The 21,899-nt window shown below is 41.8% G+C and overlaps 1 protein-coding gene across 8 annotated transcripts in view; it reads left to right on the top strand.

The window, feature by feature from the left end:
* The window catches only part of DIAPH2 (diaphanous related formin 2), a 1,435,719-nt gene that overhangs the window by 635,601 nt on the left and 778,219 nt on the right, over nt 1–21,899 (top strand). For all 8 annotated transcript variants that reach the window (XM_063938356.1, XM_063938358.1, XM_063938359.1 and 5 more), the window contains one exon: nt 20,951–21,052. In XM_063938356.1, the coding sequence (XP_063794426.1) occupies nt 20,951–21,052 (102 nt within the window). The remainder of the gene's footprint in view (nt 1–20,950; nt 21,053–21,899) is intronic.

The raw sequence follows: 21,899 nt of genomic DNA on the forward strand, positions 1-21,899 counted from the left end.
CAAGTCTACACTCAGGGACGTGACTAGACCTAGATGGGCCCCATATCAGAATTTTAACAAGTGCAATACTAATCCAGATCCAGTTGGGAAGGTGATGAGAGGATAGTGCTTAATGCCTGATGAAATCTCCATCCAAGTGCAAGGAATACAGAGGGTGGTTGTTCCATCAAGCTGAATACTTTGGAGAATTACAATTTTATGTGATGACTAGCATAAACCCGCTGGTGTATGACCGATTTGTAGAGTAGTGGATTCTGAAGCATTGTAGATCATTTCACCAAGAGTGCCGTTGCCTACCAAACATCTGCCGCTAAAGACATTTATGATGCCATCTTGATGGTCCCAAATTTCATGGCAAGTTTAAAAGAGGCGTTCCCTCAGCTGTATCAGATGCACAAATCCAGAATGAAGCCCTACCACCCTCAGGGAAATTAAGTATGTGGAAATCTAAAATTAATCCTTCTGGGGATAGTCAACCCCTTGATGAAGAGCAAATGGGAAAGTGGCCTAATAGTACCAGAGCAGATATTACGTGGATCAAACTAAGGGCTAAACCACATACAGTACATCTTAATATTTGGGAATAATGATTACACTCTTCTTTTCGAGACTGCAGGCACCTGGATCCAGGATTTTAATAAGATGTTGAATGTGGTCTACCACTTGAACCACCAGGCAGGGGATGTAGTCCTTGTCCTTACTACTTGCTGCTGGGAAGATGGTATCAAAGTGTGATATTTGGGCTCTTCATCCAAAAGAGATGAAATGGCAAGCCTCAATGGAGTATACCCCTTAGGAGCTACTGAGGGAAGGTATTCCACTCATGAGTTGCACCATACCAGCTGAGACCACCAGAGTTCCCAGCTAGGAGCTACATATGTGAGCTCGGACAGCTAGAACAAGATGTAGTTGAGGTGGGGCCTGTCCGCAGAAGACCATACAGTCACACCTGTTGAATGAGGACTATAGTGATGGCAGATCACAGGTGGGGATGTATCCAATACACCATGCCATAGGTACCAACCCCCCACCCACCCCAATTCTACGAGATGGAAATTCAATTGTAGAAAGCTGAAATCACAAGATTGTTCTTTAAAGGGGAGATGTCTAAGAACTTAAGAACTTAGAGAGATATAAAGTACAAACCAATCAACTCCATACACTTTTCAAAAACAGCCGGTAACACGGCAGAAGCTGATTGGTTGATACTTTCTCTCTCTTCAAGCTTTGATCCCCCCCCCCCAAAGATTTAATATAATTATAATCTACAGCACGGCTCTGTATTATTCTGCCCATCGTTACTGTAACGTTCTACAGTAGTGTATACTGATCTTTCAGCCATTAAAGGGTTAAGCTCGACTTCGTAAACTGTTTTCCAGCACATTTTTCTGGAAGCAGTGATTGCTTTGTAATATGCTTCAAGCCATTTTTAACACCGGTGGAGGTTAATGAGTTTCCTAACTCATCAGATTACAGATAGGTGTAAAAGGATCTCATCCTTTCCATGGGACTGAAGAACAGGTGCACGCTACACTAAATGTACCAACCTTCCAGCTGTACCTCCATTCCGACAACAAGAAAACAGCCTCTTACAGCAAGTTGCATCAGCTCTGCCGTCGCATCCATGTAAACAAATGTGCTATAGAATAAACAGCAAGACATCAAAACAGACTCCAAACACGTTGAGCCGAGTTCAGTGTGAGCTCATCACTCGGGTCCCCAGCCTTACTTCAACAACTTGTTTTCCTGCCAAACAGAGCTTTGTTTTCCTCCACTGTCTGCTTTTCATTTAATATTAACTTGTCTAAAAACCCAGCACTCCTTGTATTATCCCGATATGTGCCATCAGCAGACGTGGCCAATCGGGATCACCTAAGTAAGACGAAGCCTCTTCATATTAATGGTTCACTTCGGCTTTTTGCCGTATTTGAGATTCCTAGAGGAGGGTTTCCAAATACTAGATTTGGGGAATAAAAAATGCAAAAGACGACGCTTGTGTTTAAGTGACGGGATGCAGCACACTCAGTTTCTGCCATGTTACAGATGCTGTGGCAATGCTTTTTAAAGGTAAATTACGCGCTACAATTGAATCAGTGACTCAAGGGTTGGGTATGGCTTACCGACGCTGGGGATTTCGGCGATCGAACTTGAGGAGAGGGGTTCTGGGTATCTGGAAATGTTTAGAAACTCATATTTGTCGGCATTTATGTACATAATGTACTCTCACATTCTATGGTAATTTAAGAAAAAGTAACGTAAACGGTAAAATAATAAATCAGACATAATGCGCCTCATTTGCCGCGACAGTGTGCACGTGTGTCTTATTCGTGCCGGGCCCGCACCCATTATGAATGTATTGGGCAGAAATTGCCGCACCTAGGTGCGTCCAGGTGAACCCGGCATGCATGTATTGCCGCGGCGAAGCCTACAATAAAAATCCTGACAGTCAAAATACCGACAACCATTGATCGATGGTCAAAATACCGACATGGTCAAAATACCGACATTTAAAATGTCAACAGGTCAAAAAATCGACATGAGATTTTCAGGATTTTTTTCACTGAAACCGACTTGTTCATAATTTACCATCCGATTGGACGTGGAGGGGGAATATAATAGTGTGCCCAAAGCATGGCAAGCCCAGCGAGCCACGCGGTACACTTATACAGTGCCCATGTTGACCTGCGTCGACATACACACCAGATTTTTTTTTTTACAAAAACTTGTGTCTAGTTTTTGAACTGTCAATATTTTAAATGTTGTATTGTGACCGTGTCAACATTTTTAATGTCGGTATTTTGACCTTGTCTGTATTTTAACCATCAGTCAATTGTTGTCAGGATTTTGATTGTAGGTAAATTATTCTGATCCCCTATATTATACTCTGCAAACACTACTATCCCCATCACGGCGGAGGCCATATTAGGACTGGCAATGGCCATCACAAAGCTTATGATACTTCTGAGAAGCATTCCTGGAGGTGTACTAAGTACTTTTCATGGACAGCAGTGCCACTAACAAGAGCCTGCCACGTCTGTAGGGAAAGTTGGTTGGGTATGTTCTCATGGTGGTCGGGTTGCCAGCAGTCACATGACCGATGGGGGTAAGTATTCTACCCCTTCCCAGTCCTCTACCCTAACCCTCCGGGAGTGGCAGCTACAGCTAACCCTCAGGGGGTCGCCATCGCCTAGTGCCTAACCCTAACCCCCCTCCAGTGCCTAGCCCTAACTTCCCTCCTCCCACACCCTATCCAGTACCCTGATACCCACCTTCGGGATGTCGGCTTTCTGTTTTCCAGATGGGTCTCCTAAAGTGGTGTCGGCATTCCGGCATCAGTCACACGACCGCCGGCATCCCAACCGCCAGGATGCCGAACCGATCCCGGGAAAGGGGATCCGGCACAAGCCAAGCTCTAGCTATTACACCATTGGCCAGAGTGGTTAGGCATATACTGTAACATATTTATATAAAGCATTATGATAAGCCTCCTCAAGCGCAATACTAAAGAGGCAAACTCTGGGATGTAGAGGGGGGAGAAGAGTATCTCTGCCGCAATCTCAAACACTCCTCCAAAATTGAAGACCGCCTGGACATTTCCAAAGCATGTGCCAGAGGGCACTATCAATGGAACTGCACTTGGGACAAAGCCAGTACGCTCGGAGACTCCTAGCATGTAAAGATACAGGGGAATAATATAGTCTATGTAGGATGTAAAAATGAATTTGTTGGAAGCGACGGCAAACGGGGACATTCCTAGTGCAGACAATAATCTGTTCCCAGTCCTCGTTAGACAGGACACTGATGTCACACTGCACTGCACTACACGTTTGCAGAGTCAGTGCACAGAGAGTGGCAGTTGTGAATAAAAAGCACAGTCTTATAAATGTCTCGGAAGCGTGCTGGGAATTCCTGGGCGCAGGGAAGTGGTCGCTCACACAGGACGGCCATACACATACGGAGAATCTGCACCTAGCATAGGGCCAGTGCACGTTTCAATGGTACATCTGATGGTGGCGTCTGAAGATGCTCAATGTGGCCGTCTCAGACCTTACAAATCAGACACACACTTGCACACCAGGAAAGGGCTTATAGCGACATCCGTGTGACCAGCAAACGATGCTGTTGCGCGTGATTCGAAACCAGCACCACAGTCTCTGACATTGCCCTGCGTATTAATTGTCTAGCAGAGCCCCTCATAGTACTCAGGACTTACTCACCCGCTGCGATCATCCAGGACGGAGCTGACGTCAGGATCCCTCCCTGGAAACGGCTGGGCACGCCTCTTCCTGTCAATCTTCTTGTGGTCGCGGGTGCGGTCGATTTCTTCGTTAGTTCTGTCGCTCCCTGATGACGGCAGTCGCCAGGGAGCGACGCGCCTGTACATTGTGATCTGTGCGCAGGCACACTACAGACCTGATCGCACTGCTGCGAAAAACGGCAGCGTGCGATCAGGTCGGAATGACCCCCTTTGTACGCAGTGGCTGTGCAATAATATGTACAGTAAATGGATGCCTCCTGCCGGCCTCTCTGATCCACTACTGCATCCAAAGGAATCTAGAGAGCTGTTGAAGTGTGTCTTTACAAGCTGCAGTCATGCTGAACAGTTGCGGCAGTGGCATTTCCTGTATAACAAACGCTTCCTGTATGACAAGTGGATGGCAATGAAGCAACTTCCGTCATCCATGTACATCTACAGTCGGAATTACAGTAGGTGTGGCCTATGGGAACCTATGGGGAAAGGGACTCGGGAATTGTCCTTAACTTTCCCTGAGACCGCCTACTCAAAAGAGGGGATCAGAGGCGTTTTCTATTATCAAGAGTCCCCACCTTGCTTTAGTGCAATGTCGGACCCTGTATGTGTAACTTTACACGTATAGCGTTCCTTACAAGGATGTTGCTGTGTTATTGTTCCCTTATTGTCTCTCGCGTTACTGTATAACACTATCAAGCGCATTAAGCTGCTTGTTCATTATCATACTTCGTTTTTAATTACCTCATGAAGTGGGCATCTCACATTCCACATTAAGCCTCTGGTTTGCTGTTTGCAAGTTATTAAAAAAAAAGCTTCCAGTTTCTTAATAAACACAATTAATGAGAAGCCATCGTCACCATTTTTCTTCTGTCGTTCCTCTAAAATTCTCCCTGGCATTTGGCTTTTGCAAGTTGCCATGTTGTCTCATTCTGCATAAGAAGAAATAATGCAAAGTGTGGCACAGGAACACCAATCTTAATGGCTGAATTCTACATTTAAGTGAACTTGTCACCTACTGCAGGTGGGGGCAGCCATTTTGTAAGCCGAGACCAGGCCTCGGCCAATCAGTTTGCAAATAAACAATGACGGCACTGGGGCACGGTCTGGCTTATCATCAAGAGGCCTGACCTTTGTTCACAGCAGAACCATTTTGTGTGGTAAACGAACATTCATCAAAGCACAGCATGTGACCGCTTCCTAGTGAAGTGATGTTACTGAGGCACTACATGACCGATATGTATTGGTGTATTTTATCTAGCACCTTTTAGCAGATAATAGCTAGAATCTGGTTGCTATGGGCAAATTCTTCTCTTCTGTAAACCTGCACTTAGTAAATATACCCCCTAGACTCTAGTTTTGTAAATCCTAGTTCAGCCCACAAAATGGCTGCCGCTAGTAGATGACCGCTGCTCTTAAAGTTAAAGCATTTAAGCGCTGGACAACATTAGGTATCACTCGGTCCACCTAAACCACGTCTTCACCTGAAGAGGCCACAGACAAGCCGCTCCCCATTCAGACCTGTGTAAAAATCAGGACAGTCAAACAGAATACAGGGCTGGCGCCTAGTATGCTCACAGGCTTCTGCCACTTACGACTTCCCATCAATAGAAACCTATTTACACAGTGTTTAGTTTTCAAACCGGCGTTTTACTATGAAGCTTCTAATTCATATTTTATAATCTTAATGTGAGCCTATAATTATAGTATATATTGCACACACCTTCATATAAACACCAGAAGCATAACACATATAAGTAGGCTTAACATACGATCCCTTTACACCGGAACACTCATGAATTACCATTCTTTGTCTGCCTGACTTCAAGCCTTTAATTCATATGGCTTTAATCAGCCATAGAACCTGTGTAATTCATGACTGTCCCGGTTTAAAAGGACAGAATGGTTAGTCTACATGTAAGTTATATGCCAATTGTGCCCTAAAGTAGCCTTTTAGACACACATCAGGGTTTTCGTGTGAGATGGATTCTAATACTGAATTTACACCCAAATCCCAGATCCGCGCCGGGAGTTGGAACATGGGTGGTCATTCCGAGTTGTTCGCTCGCCTCTGATTTTTGCAGTGCAGCGATCAAGTGAAAAATTGGCAAAAATGCGCATGGTACGCAGCGCGCATGCACTAAGTACTTTCACACAAAACTTTGTAGATTTCATCGCTCGAGTGATCATAGTGTGGTTGACAGGAAGTGGGTGTTTCTGGGCGGAAACTGGCCGTTTTCAGGGAGTGTGCTAAAAACTGCAGGCGTGCCAGGTAAAAACGCAGGAGTGGCTGGAGAAACGGGGGAGTGGCTAGCTGAACGCAGGGCGTGTTTGTGACGCTAAACCAGGAACTAACTGAGGTGATCGCAGTCTAGGAGTAGGTCTGGAGCTACTCAGAAACTGCAAGGAATTATTTAGTAGCAGTTCTGCTAATCTTTCGTTCACTATTCTGCTAAACTAAGATACACTCCCAGAGGGCGGCGGCCTAGCGTGTGCAATGCTGCTAAAAGCAGCTAGCGAGCGAACAACTCGGAATGAGGGCCATGGTTCGAATCCAGGTCAAACCCGGGATTTACCCCGTTTCCACTGCTGTGCCGACCCTGGATATTCCCGGGTCGTCACCATTCACACTGCGCACTGGTGCAGCGTCTTTAAGGCTGGCGGTTTGAGATGACCTCATCATGAGAAGCACCGGGAAATCCATTGATCTGGCAGCTTGCTGGGTTGCACAGGCCTCTGTCTCTGTGCAGTGAATGGACATTGCACTAATGCGCGCAACCTCCATTCACCGTCACCCTAGCACCACTGCTGTCTGCATAGCAGGGAGGATGATTCGGTTTACACTGCCCCATATTCAACCCTGGCTGAGACCCGGGTAGGATTGCCTGGTAAATCGGCCCGTGTTATTTTGGGGGGAGCCGTTTACACTGACGGCCGACCCCGGTTGACGGCTTAGGTATAATATGGGTATTACTTTCAGGTATCTTCAATCCCCAAGTCGAAAAATTTAAGTTCCCCAATGAATGAATATTGTAATGTTATACTTACATTTTATCTATGTATTTCTTGTAAAATGTTCCCAACAACCTGCTGTTTTTTCTGCACCTGTTTAGAATGTGGTTAACCGCAGATTAGCGTCAGGTGGTGCAGGCAGAAGGTGGCGGAGGTGTAAAGTTTCTCTGGTAATTTGAGAATAATTGGATGCTCTAGTTAATAGCAAAGGAATTCTAATAGAGTTCTAATTTCCCAGGTTTCTAACACAGGTACTATCTCATTGTCAACACTGAATGTAAAATTAAGATTTCAAATAAAAGTGCGGAATAAGAAATGTGCCAGCAAGCCGCGGGTTAAGCCTGTAAAGCTCTTGAGGTGGTGGGTTACTGCGGGAAGCAGCAGCGGAAGACAAAAACATTCACATAATGGTTCTCTCTCTGCCTCTAATTGCCATTTTACGATTTCATCCACAAAAAAATATCCCACAGAACTGGAGACTTTGTGATCACAGCTTCAGGTAAAGCGCTGTAATACAGACCTTTGTCTTCCAGCGATCACAGCAACTCCCTGCAATAAGATAAAACACAAGCAAAATATAATTCCATTTTCCCTGATTTTTCAATGGACCAGCAACATCCTGCGGAGAGATTAGCCGTGCCTAACTCTTCACTGAGTCATTTGGTATGAACAGGGATTTATCATGTACTACTTAGAGTGTAATAATGCGCAAAGTATTTAATTCTCTCCTGTCTTCCATGTTATGCTACAGTTCTTATAGAGGAAAAAATACAAGTTATGTACCTGTTAACGGTCTGTCATAAACCACACTGGTCTTGCTTAAATTAAATCAGTGGCCATAAAAATTACTCCAGAATATGACAATACTGTACTTAATGATTGATTCATAATGAGCCTAAACCTCAGTCCTAGTGACATCACTGAGTGTGCAGCCTATCCAGTCACTCTGAACTAATGACATCACTGAGTGTGCAGCCTATCCAGTCACTCTGAACTAATGACATCAGAGTACAGCCTATCCAGTCACTCTGAACTAGTGACATCACTGAGAGTGCAGCCTATCCAGTCACTAGGGACCAGTGATATCACTGAGAGTGCAGCCTATCCAGTCACTAGAACCCAGTGACATCACTAGTAGTGCAGCCTTATCTAGTCACTAGGAACCAGTGACATCACTGTGAGTGCAGTCTATCCAGTCACTAGGAACCAGTGACATCACAGAGTGCAGCCTATCCAGTCACTAGGAACCAGTGACATCACTATTAGTGCAGCTTATCCAGTCACTAGGAACCAGTGACATCACTATTAGTGCAGCCTATCCAGTCACTAGGAACCAGTGACATCACTGAGAGTACAGCCTATCTATTCACTAGGAACCAGTGACATCCCTGAGAGTGGGGCTTATCCAGTCACTCTGAACTAGTGACATCACTGAGAGTGCAGCCTATCCAGTCACTAGGGACCAGTGATATCACTGAGAATGCAGCTTATCCAGTCACTAGAAGCCAGTGACATCACTAGTAGTGCAGCCTATCCATTCATTAGGAACCAGTGACATCACTGAGAGTGCAGCCTATCCAGTCACTAGGAACCAGTGACATCACTAGTAATGCAGCCTATCCAGTCACTAGGAGCCAGTGACATCACTGAGAGTGCAGCCTATCCAGTCACTAGGAACCAGTGACATCACTGAGAGTGCAGCCTATCCATTCACTCTGAACCAGTGACATCACTGAGACTGCAGCCTATCCAGCCACACCATCATCTTCCCCCTGCATCTCCCAGCCTGCCCATTTTAAATCTGTGTCTCTCAGCCTGCCACACCATTCACTCAGCGTCTCTCAGCTTGACCCCCCCCACCCACCCCTTCACGGTGTCTCTCAGCCTGGCCCCTTTAATTCTGTGTCTCTCAGCCTGCTTAGTTTAATTTTGTGTCTCTTAGCCTGCCCCACCATTCACTCATCGACTCTCAGCTTAACCCCCACCCCTTCAGCCTGCATCCCCTCCCTCCTTCACTCAGTGTCCCTCAGCTTGTGCCCCCTCCCCCAACGCTGTGTCTCTCAGCCTGTGCCCCCTCCCCCAACTTTGTGTCTCTCAGCCTGTGCCCCAGGGTTGGAAATGCACCACACCCTCTGTATGTACTGCGGCACAAACTCATATACATAGAGAGTGACACACGCATAGCACCTGACCTTGCTTGTGGGGAGGAGGGGGACCCGACCATTGGAATTACTCATCCCAGCCCCAGCCCGCTGCAGGAAACTGAGGATCAGATGCCACACAGCACGTCCCAATGCCGCCCTTCCCCCAGGGTCCTCTGTGCGCCAGCCACGGGAGCATGGATACAACACCGCCACGCTCCCAGCTGGACTGAAAATGGAGGCGGTGCCATCGAGCAAGTTTTTGGTGCTTGGCGGCGGAGTTTGCCAGTAATATTCTCTAAGGGCGGCTTCAGTGTGAGCAGGGGGATGGCATACCAGCGGCCAGATTCCTAGCGGTACACTGTACTCGAGCGTACTGCCACAGTGCTGGTACACACACACACACACACACACACACACACACACACACACGTGTATGTGTTTTGATTCTGGGAGTAAATGTGGAGAAACCCGCACAAACACGGGCAGAAGTTCCACCCACATAAGTCCCATGAGTTTTGCGGAAGCAGTGCTAACCATTGTGCCACCATGTTGCCCTTATGTTATACTTTATTTACTGACTAATAAATCTGCATGTTTGCAAATGTTTATCAATGATAAATTTAAAGTTCTTTTTTATATATATATATATATATATATATATACTTTTATATATATATGTAATATTCCCCTTTTCCCATGGGAACCTGTATTTCTGTGTCTTGGGCATTTCTTTTTGTTAGAATTCTCTTCCTCACCATTTATACTCCGCCGTATATCCCCTGGGTATTTTCCTCTGCGCGGCTGCAGCGTGGTCTGCCTCCCAGGGAATTGATCATCTTTATATTGCTAGAAATGGTTATTAAAAGTGGAGACAGCCAGCCTTGGGTAAACGCTGTGTCACATGATGAGATTATACCTAGTACTGATATGTGTGGCTATAACATGGCGAGATGTTTACATGCGCTGCGCTCACTATGAGTGGGCTTATTATGTTTTTATTAAACTTTTTTTAGTCTGTTGTTTCTTTGACCTGAGGTTGGTAGCAATGCCCAGAATTAACATCAGAAAATCAATCTTTTTCAATTTTATTTTTGTCAGGTGTATTACAGTGGATATGGGGGGCACTTTATTAAAAAAAAAAATAATTTTGTAATTGCAAGCATAGCAAATAAAAGTGAAACATTTTAATTCATTGTTCAATGATGACTAAATAAACCCCAAACCTGTAAATTTTACATATAAACCTTAGAGGTAAAATAATTCCCTGTACAAGTTACCCTGACATTCCACTTCAGCTTTGTTAAATGGTCAGCTATGTGCAGTAGTTTGTTCTGGCAAGATAGTGCACCATGAATAGGGATGTCTGTGATTTTCTATTTAATAATAATAATAACTAATAATAATAATAATTAATTATTATTATTATTATTATTATTATTATTATCTATATATATTAATAGCAGAAGGATGACTTTTATGAGTTGACTTTTGTCTATGATACCACCGTCTGAGCAGGGCACTTGATTTACCAAATTAAAGCTCTTGGTCCGTAAAATATTGGCACTGTAATTGGTTTCTTCATCTCGGAGTTATGTGGCAAAACGTCCACTTGACACTTACAATGCATCACCATTGTGCTCTGGAAACTGTGACAGTTGGTGATCTCTCCCTGTGCACCAGCTGGATGACCAGGAACATGTGACCTGCTGGGTGGTCTGGAAACTGTGACAGTTATTTGCAGTCACCCACTAAGCAGGGATTTTTCAAAAGTCAACTCCTATGGGGGTGAAAAGGGGTAAAATGTTCTGCTCAGCAAACCTTTGCCCTGTTAAAACTGAGCACATCAGCTAGTTGTTACTATTATTAGAGCTTATGAAAAAGGTTGACACTACTAGCTTAGGCAAACGTAAAAACAATGCATATACTTCTACTAAGTTGCAGTGTCTTGTGCTGTATATAAATGGATAACTCTGCGCCACCATAAGTTAGAAAAATAAATAGAAAGCTGCAAACTAAAGTTTTTGCTTTTTAGAAAAGACCCTTACCCCAAAATTCATACAATACGAATCCTGTAACGGTGTATAGATCTTTCCACGTGCCCGTTGCTGCAGTTGTGACATCATCTAACCAGGGCAGCAAAGCTATAGCACCAAGCACAATATATCTGGAAAACATGCACTGTTAGGGTTCACTGAAGACTGTTTTAGAGGTTAGATTTAGTACAGCTTCCAAAACAGACCACTGGTGGTGTTGGCCAAAGCAACCAATCAGATTCAAGCTATCATTTCTCTATTGCATTCTAGACAGAAACTGAGTTGTTGCTATGACAACATCGCCACTTACCTATTCTAGGAGCTTTAGTACATCTACCCTGTAATGTGTTCTGGGACATATACATTTTTTTATTAGAAACTATCTATATTTTAGTCCATAGAGATAACGAAGGTGTCAGCCTGACTTGTGATAGTCCGCTGGTTATTGATCTGCGTGAAATGTGACTATAGATGACCAATAATTGTAGAACGTTCCCCAGAATGTGAGGGATGTAGGTGGCTGAGTGACAGTAATGTGTGCACATGTGCGATGTAATTATCACCTGCGGTTGGGGGGTTATATCCTCACGCTTGTTACACGGTATTCTAGAGTTTGTTTTCTTCCAGCCATGATTCATTCCTGTACACCGGGCATTCCTCTGTTTTCTGGTGAATTGTTGTGAATGTCCCTAACCAGCGATATGTGTAATTCTCACATGTTAGACTGTTCCCCGGGTTAGTAAATAATGCTTGAACTGATTCGTGATCTATTCCAACAATGCTTTGTGTTGCCCTGTGGTGGATGCAGCAATATCGTATAGCAAGGTCTGATCAATCGCTAATGTGAGTTAGTAACACATGTACCTCATGCAAATAGTAATCCGGTTCCAATCTGCAGTAATGGTATAAATAAAATATCAGGTGGTGACAATATTACATAGAAAATAACAAGGCATTACACTGTGACAATTGCAGTTGCTTACATTGGGGCAGATGTATTAAGCCTGGAGAAGGCATAAAAGTGATAGAGCTGTGATAAGTTCAAGGTGATAACGCACAAGCCAATCAGCTCCGATATGTAAATTGACAATTATGAGCTGATTGGCTGGTGTGTTATCACCTTGCGCTTATCGCCGTTTTATCACTTCTTTATGCCGTCTCCAGGCTTATGTTACCTATAAAATAACAAGGCGTTACAATGTGACAATTTCAGTTGTTACAATATTACCTATAAAATAACTTAAATAACAAGGGCTCAATATTACAAATACCAGTTGTTTACACTGCTACATATAACATAACAAGGTCTTGCAAAGAGGCTAATGGACGCAGCTAGTTTGATAATGTAATATTTTGTATGTTAATATATGTAATAAGGTTGTAAAGGTAGTGGAAAAGAACATGCGCCATATGGTGTAGTATTTAAGAATAAAATGGAGTGATATATATGTAAATAAGATATAAGTACCGGATAACTTCTTGAGATTTAAGCCTATATATCTCAGATAGTTCTTTGTGGCTGTTTCCCCACTGGATAACTTCTTGAGATTGAGCCTGTATATCTCAGACAATTCTTTGTGGCTGTTCCCCACCTAGGGAGAAAAGATCATCGCCATATGGTGTAGTAACCTCAGGTATATCTTGGGGTAACCCCCCTTTCCTGTTATAAGCGTACCAGATTGAAAATTCAATAATGCATATAGGATATGTAAATATCCGTGTAGAACAAGTCGGTCCAGTGATGTGTGATAGCTGAATCAATCGTCTGTTACTGCCTTGTAATTTATCAATGAAGTATTTAATCATTAACAATAATAATAATACACAAATTCAAAAAAAAATAAAATAAAACAGATCATAAATCTTAGCTGATTGGTATAGGCAGTAGACAGGTCAGTCTCAACGCGTTTCGCCTCCAGGGCTTCCTCAGGAGAATACATCATATCATAAGGTGCGCATATTTATACTGCTTTCAGTTTCACTTTCGACTGCACTTCCGGTTCGCGTCATTTCCGGAACCGGAAGTGCTAGGTCCGACTAGTAAATGTATATAAAACTTCCCAATTGTCTTTTCTCTAATAGCATTATGTTTCATTGGTGGTATAGTGGAAAATTCAAGGGTTTTCGGATAGTTGCAGAGCGCCACGGACACACAGTACATGTGCTCCGTGAGCTCCGTGAAACCGGAAGTGACGCGGCCGCGGCACTTCCGGTTTTCGGCTGGAGAACCCACATGCGTTCCAGCGGCAACATCCTGTTGCTGGTTGGCACATTGGATGGCGGAAGTAGCGCCACTGTAGTGAAGATGGTTCATAAGCAGAGTGAGAAAGTCCATTATCATTGATATTGCTCTGCAGCATATTTATACATAATAAGTTACATAAAGTGCATAAATAAATAAATAAATGAGAGAGGTTCCAGATTACTACATCTTAAAATTATAAAAATATATATATAAAATTAAATAAATATAAATATAAATATATGTGAAGCCATATATATGAGCAGTAAAACCATATGGATATGCCATGATCCCAAGTATATTTCTTATGGGATGTGTAATAAAAACCGTGTTTTGACATAATAAAAAACAGATGAATAAATAAATGATTGAATAAATAATTACAGGGAAAATCAAGCACGCTATTTTTGAGAGGAGCTGTTTCTCGTCGAGCTCATGGTTCGGATTTGAGGTTTTAGTGTGTTTCATAGAATGGGGGCAATCTCGTAGCCCTCATTATGGCCGCGAGGTTGGAGGGTATTTAAAGTAAAAATCCAGTACATTTCCCTCTGGGATAGCTTTTTTAGGAGATCTCCTCCTCTAGGTCCTAATGTGACATGTTCGATGGCTCTGAAAGTGAACGTATCCAGGCAGGAGTTGTGGGATTCAGTAAAATGTCTGGATAGTGGATGACTTTCAACTTTGTTTTTAATATTGCGTACATGTTCTTGGATGCGAAGTTTCAGAAGTCTTTTAGTCTTTCCCACATACTTACGATGGCATCCACACTCTATCACGTAAATTACTGAAGATGTGTTGCAATTAACAAAGTCCTTCATGTTGAATTCTTTGGTTTGGTCAGAGTTGAAAAAGGATCGTCTATTTGGATGGACGAATTTGCACATAATGCAGTGTCCACATTTATACATGCCTTTACATCTGGGAAGACTCGTAGTTGTGGTCCCCTTGTTTCTAATCATGCTTGGGGCCAGGATTTCCTTGAGATTCTGTGATTTTCTGAATAGGATTTGTGGACGTTCTGGTAGGATTTCTCTCAGCACAGGATCTAATTTAAGAACATGCCAGTGTTTTGAAAAAGACTTCCTGATTCGATTTTCTTCACAGCTGTATTGTGTAATGAATGGTGCTGCGTAGTTCCTAGTTTCTTCTTTCTTCTTTGGATGTATGAGGGTTTTTCTGTCCAGTGCTTCACCCCGATCTATTGCCTCTCTAATGATCTTTTCCGGATAGCCCCTTTCTCTGAATCTATCTGCGTAGATTAGGGATTGTTCTGTGAATGTTTCATTTGTCGTGCAGTTTCTTCGTAACCTATACATGGTTGAGAATGGGATGTTGTTTTTCCATTTTATGGCATGACTGCTATTATAATGTAAATAGCTATTGGTGTCGACAGTTTTTATAAAGTTCTTTGTGACTACTTGCTCTCCATCGTGGCTTAGGATCAGGTCCAGAAATTCAATGTGGCTTTTGTTGGTTGTACTCGTAAATTTCAGGTTAAAATCATTAATACCAATATATTCCATAAAACCTTTAAAACTCTCTAGATCGCCATCCCAGACCATGATAATGTCGTCTATGTACCTTTTATAAAAACGTATATTCTCTTTGAATGTAGCATTGTTGTAAATGAACCTTTGTTCCCACACACCCATTAAAATATTGGCATAACTAGGGGCGAAAACTGTCCCCATCGCAGTGCCACAGACTTGTAAAAAGAATGTATCTTGAAATTTAAAATAATTGTGGGTTAAAATGAATTGGATAAGGGAACATATAAATTCACAGTGATCCTGAGTGATCTTTGGATCGGTCTCCAATTTGTCTCGGCATGCTTCTATTCCCTTGTCATGGGTAATACTGGTATAAAGAGCTTGTACGTCGATAGTGGTCCATAGGTACGTGTCTTGCCACTGGAAAGCTTCAAAGTGGTTTAGGACGCTGGTAGTGTCCTTCAGGTACGAAGGCAAACCCTGAACATGCGGTTTCAAGAAAATATCCACATACTCTGAGAGATGTGACGTTAATGAGTCAATGCCGGCAATGATCGGTCTCCCCGGTGGACAGTCCAGTTGTTTATGTATTTTCGGCAGGTGATAAAAAATTGGAATAATGGGGTTGTGATTCATGAGGTATTGAAATTCATCTTTAGTAATTAGATGTTTACGTAATCCCTCGACGAGGATTAATCTAAGTTCCTCTGTGAATCCCTCTGTGAAGGTTTGCCTTCGTACCTGAAGGACACTACCAGCGTCCTAAACCACTTTGAAGCTTTCCAGTGGCAAGACACGTACCTATGGACCACTATCGACGTACAAGCTCTTTATACCAGTATTACCCATGACAAGGGAATAGAAGCATGCCGAGACAAATTGGAGACCGATCCAAAGATCACTCAGGATCACTGTGAATTTATATGTTCCCTTATCCAATTCATTTTAACCCACAATTATTTTAAATTTCAAGATACATTCTTTTTACAAGTCTGTGGCACTGCGATGGGGACAATTTTCGCCCCTAGTTATGCCAATATTTTAATGGGTGTGTGGGAACAAAGGTTCATTTACAACAATGCTACATTCAAAGAGAATATACGTTTTTATAAAAGGTACATAGACGACATTATCATGGTCTGGGATGGCGATCTAGAGAGTTTTAAAGGTTTTATGGAATATATTGGTATTAATGATTTTAACCTGAAATTTACGAGTACAACCAACAAAAGCCACATTGAATTTCTGGACCTGATCCTAAGCCACGATGGAGAGCAAGTAGTCACAAAGAACTTTATAAAAACTGTCGACACCAATAGCTATTTACATTATAATAGCAGTCATGCCATAAAATGGAAAAACAACATCCCATTCTCAACCATGTATAGGTTACGAAGAAACTGCACGACAAATGAAACATTCACAGAACAATCCCTAATCTACGCAGATAGATTCAGAGAAAGGGGCTATCCGGAAAAGATCATTAGAGAGGCAATAGATCGGGGTGAAGCACTGGACAGAAAAACCCTCATACATCCAAAGAAGAAAGAAGAAACTAGGAACTACGCAGCACCATTCATTACACAATACAGCTGTGAAGAAAATCGAATCAGGAAGTCTTTTTCAAAACACTGGCATGTTCTTAAATTAGATCCTGTGCTGAGAGAAATCCTACCAGAACGTCCACAAATCCTATTCAGAAAATCACAGAATCTCAAGGAAATCCTGGCCCCAAGCATGATTAGAAACAAGGGGACCACAACTACGAGTCTTCCCAGATGTAAAGGCATGTATAAATGTGGACACTGCATTATGTGCAAATTCGTCCATCCAAATAGACGATCCTTTTTCAACTCTGACCAAACCAAAGAATTCAACATGAAGGACTTTGTTAATTGCAACACATCTTCAGTAATTTACGTGATAGAGTGTGGATGCCATCGTAAGTATGTGGGAAAGACTAAAAGACTTCTGAAACTTCGCATCCAAGAACATGTACGCAATATTAAAAACAAAGTTGAAAGTCATCCACTATCCAGACATTTTACTGAATCCCACAACTCCTGCCTGGATACGTTCACTTTCAGAGCCATCGAACATGTCACATTAGGACCTAGAGGAGGAGATCTCCTAAAAAAGCTATCCCAGAGGGAAATGTACTGGATTTTTACTTTAAATACCCTCCAACCTCGCGGCCATAATGAGGGCTACGAGATTGCCCCCTTTCTATGAAACACACTAAAACCTCAAATCCGAACCATGAGCTCGACGTGAAACAGCTCCTCTCAAAAATAGCGTGCTTGATTTTCCCTGTAATTATTTATTCAATCATTTATTTATTCATCTGTTTTTTATTATGTCAAAACACGGTTTTTATTACACATCCCATAAGAAATATACTTGGGATCATGGCATATCCATATGGTTTTACTGCTCATATATATGGCTTCACATATATTTATATTTATATTTATATTTATTTAATTTTATATATATATTTTTATAATTTTAAGATGTAGTAATCTGGAACCTCTCTCATTTATTTATTTATTTATGCACTTTATGTAACTTATTATGTATAAATATGCTGCAGAGCAATATCAATGATAATGGACTTTCTCACTCTGCTTATGAACCATCTTCACTACAGTGGCGCTACTTCCGCCATCCAATGTGCCAACCAGCAACAGGATGTTGCCGCTGGAACGCATGTGGGTTCTCCAGCCGAAAACCGGAAGTGCCGCGGCCGCGTCACTTCCGGTTTCACGGAGCTCACGGAGCACATGTACTGTGTGTCCGTGGCGCTCTGCAACTATCCGAAAACCCTTGAATTTTCCACTATACCACCAATGAAACATAATGCTATTAGAGAAAAGACAATTGGGAAGTTTTATATACATTTACTAGTCGGACCTAGCACTTCCGGTTCCGGAAATGACGCGAACCGGAAGTGCAGTCGAAAGTGAAACTGAAAGCAGTATAAATATGCGCACCTTATGATATGATGTATTCTCCTGAGGAAGCCCTGGAGGCGAAACGCGTTGAGACTGACCTGTCTACTGCCTATACCAATCAGCTAAGATTTATGATCTGTTTTATTTTATTTTTTTTTGAATTTGTGTATTATTATTATTGTTAATGATTAAATACTTCATTGATAAATTACAAGGCAGTAACAGACGATTGATTCAGCTATCACACATCACTGGACCGACTTGTTCTACACGGATATTTACATATCCTATATGCATTATTGAATTTTCAATCTGGTACGCTTATAACAGGAAAGGGGGGTTACCCCAAGATATACCTGAGGTTACTACACCATATGGCGATGATCTTTTCTCCCTAGGTGGGGAACAGCCACAAAGAATTGTCTGAGATATACAGGCTCAATCTCAAGAAGTTATCCAGTGGGGAAACAGCCACAAAGAACTATCTGAGATATATAGGCTTAAATCTCAAGAAGTTATCCGGTACTTATATCTTATTTACATATATATCACTCCATTTTATTCTTAAATACTACACCATATGGCGCATGTTCTTTTCCACTACCTTTACAGAATTGCATGACTGAACATACCCAAGTCATTTTTGAAGAACGGTGCAGCCACCAAAGAAGTTTGGGAGGTGTCTTTTAACGGAGTGTCTTTGACTGACTTAATCAAAAAGTAGCAGAACTTTCTGACGACCAATTGTTCTACAGTAACTTTTGAACGTGTGACTAAGCGCACCGACCCTAAAAAAACTCTTTTCATATGTAATAAGGTTGTTAGATAATGTATTATGAGTAGAAATGCAATAAGATGGTTAGTTAATGTAATATATACTGTAATAAGCTGGTTAGATAATGTCATATAGATATGTAATAAGATGATTATATAATGTAATATAGATATATAGTAAGCTGGTTCTATAATGTAATACAGATATATAACAAGCTAGTTAGATAATGTTATATAGATTATGTAATAAGATGATGATATAATGTAATACAGATATATAATAACTTAAGCTAATTAGATATCATATAGATATGTAATAAGATGATTAGATAATGTAATACAGATATGTAATAAGCTGGTTAGATAATGTAGTAATATAGATATGTAATAAGCTGGTTAGATAATGTAGTAATATAGATATGGAATAAGCTGGTTAGATAATGTAATACAGGTATGTAATAAGCTTGTTAGATAATGTCATATAGATATGTAATAAGATGATTATATAATGTAATACAGATATGTAATAAGCTGGTTAGATAATGTAGTAATATAGATATGTAATAAGCTGGTTAGATAATGTAGTAATATAGATATGTAATAAGCTGGTTAGATAATGTAATACAGGTATGTAATAAGCTTGTTAGATAATGTCATATAGATATGTAATAAGATGATTAGATAATGTAATACAGATATGTAATAAGCTGGTTAGATAATGTAATATAGATATGTAATAAGCTGGTTAGATAATGTAGTAATATAGATCTGTAATAAGCTGGTTAGATAATGTAATACAGGTATGTAATAAGCTTGTTAGATAATGTAGTAATATAGATATGTAATAAGCTGGTTAGATAATGTAATACAGGTATGTAATAAGCTGGTAGATGATGTAGTAATATAGATATGTAATAAGCTGGTTAGATAATGTAGTAATATAGATATGTAATAAGCTGGTTAGATAATGTAGTAATATAGATATGTAATAAGCTGGTTAGATAATGTAGTAACAGATATGTAATAAGCTGGTTAGATAATGTAGTAATATAGATATGTAATAAGCTGGTTAGATAATGTAATACAGGTATGTAATAAGCTTGTTAGATAATGTCATATAGATATGTAATAAGATGATTAGATAATGTAATACAGATATGTAATAAGCTGGTTAGATAATGTAATACAGGTATGTAATAAGCTGGTTAGACAATGTAGTAATATAGATATGTAACAAGCTGGTTAGATAATGTAATACAGGTATGTAATAAGCTGGTTAGACAATGTAGTAATATAGATATGTAACAAGCTGGTTAGATAATGTAATACAGGTATGTAATAAGCTGGTTAGACAATGTAGTAATATAGATATGTAACAAGCTGGTTAGATAATGTAATACAGGTATGTAATAAGCTGGTTAGACAATGTAGTAATATAGATATGTAACAAGCTGGTTAGATAATGTAGTACTATAGATAGATAGCTGGTTAGATAACGGGATAGTGTAAGAGACAGAATAGCTCATACAGTATGTGGTTTGGTATTTATTATGCACATTGTCTGATTTTAATGCCAAAACTGTATGGTAGACATTAGGAACAATATTATCTTGTAATGACTGTCTGATTTAGTGCGTCTGAGCCAAGTGAATATAGACCTGGAGCGTACGTATTCCTGTTACAGCTGCGTGTGAGGCTACACGTTATCTACAAATCACATTTTATATAACTATTAAGGAAAAGGTTTTCTTTCTGTACTAATTTGTAATACATTGGAGCCCCCGCCCCCCCCCCCCCCCCCCCGCCTTGTGCCTCAGCTGTTTTGAGCATGACTCTGACTCGCTAATCAAGTCAGATGGGGCCTATTACCTGAAGGTGCCTGAGCCCCATCGCCGTCAGTTGTAGCACGTAGCCGTGACCAAGCCCTGTGGTCCGTGTTGGGTGTACAGGATCTCGCGCCCTCCTGGTCCCTGGCACATATACAGTAGTAATACCTGTGTGTGAATGTTTGTGACACGCTCCCGACTCTCTCACATAATTACTGTTTTATAGTTAAGAAAGCGATGGAAGAAGCGGAGGAGAATAAACCGGTGCTAACGAAGAAGAAAGTGAAAGAGCTGAGAGTCCTGGACAGCAAAACAGCCCAGAACTTATGTAAGTATAGCAGGGTTCCCTAATGATGTAATGTACGCTGGTATATTACTTATTATACATGAGGTATAGTGTACAGGGCGTGTGAAAACCCTACAGAGGGGCTGCCAGCATGTTGTTATTATTTATCATTAATGATCAGATTGTATATACATGCAGGTGTATAATCTCTCCGCTCTACCACTAAGACAATTTATAGAATGGTTGTGCTAAGCGAGTATCCGTAGTGACGATGGTACAACGTTTTACAGAACTAGAATTATTATGATATGAGTGATACAGCACTGCCCTTATTACACTCTGTCCAAGCCTGCGTTGCATTCATTGCATTTGCTTCCCTGCCGACAGTCTACCAATGTCGGTATACTGACATTCGGCATCCCGTGCGGCGGTAATACATACCGCTCCCTTCCTGTGTCTAGAGTGCGGCTGAACATGTCAGATGTACTTAACGCTCCTCTTCTCACATTATTTATGTGCAGGACAAGAGTCCAATCAGCAGCGTCACAACAGGGGTGCGGGGGGGGGGGGGGGGGGGGTGCAGCCCGCACCTGGGTGTCACTTGCCAAGAGGTGACGCCAAAATGCCGGCTCCTGTTCAGTGACAGGGTGCTGCACTGTGACATTACGTGCAGCACCCAGCTCCCGTCACTGTGTAGGAGCCAGCACCGCACATACGCTGGTCTCTGGGTGCAGCCCACATCTCCGGGGACCCTGGAGCGACGAAACGGAGGTTCAGGATGTGAAGTCACGTCTCTGCCAGCGAGGCCACGCCCTGCCCAAGAGGCCCCTTTTTTACAGGTGCAGGCTATTACGCACGTACTGCCCCCCCCCCTTTCCCCCCTTCAGTT

The sequence above is a fragment of the Pseudophryne corroboree genome, chromosome 8, assembly GCF_028390025.1.
Source record: "Pseudophryne corroboree isolate aPseCor3 chromosome 8, aPseCor3.hap2, whole genome shotgun sequence".
Taxonomy (NCBI): domain Eukaryota; kingdom Metazoa; phylum Chordata; class Amphibia; order Anura; family Myobatrachidae; genus Pseudophryne; species Pseudophryne corroboree.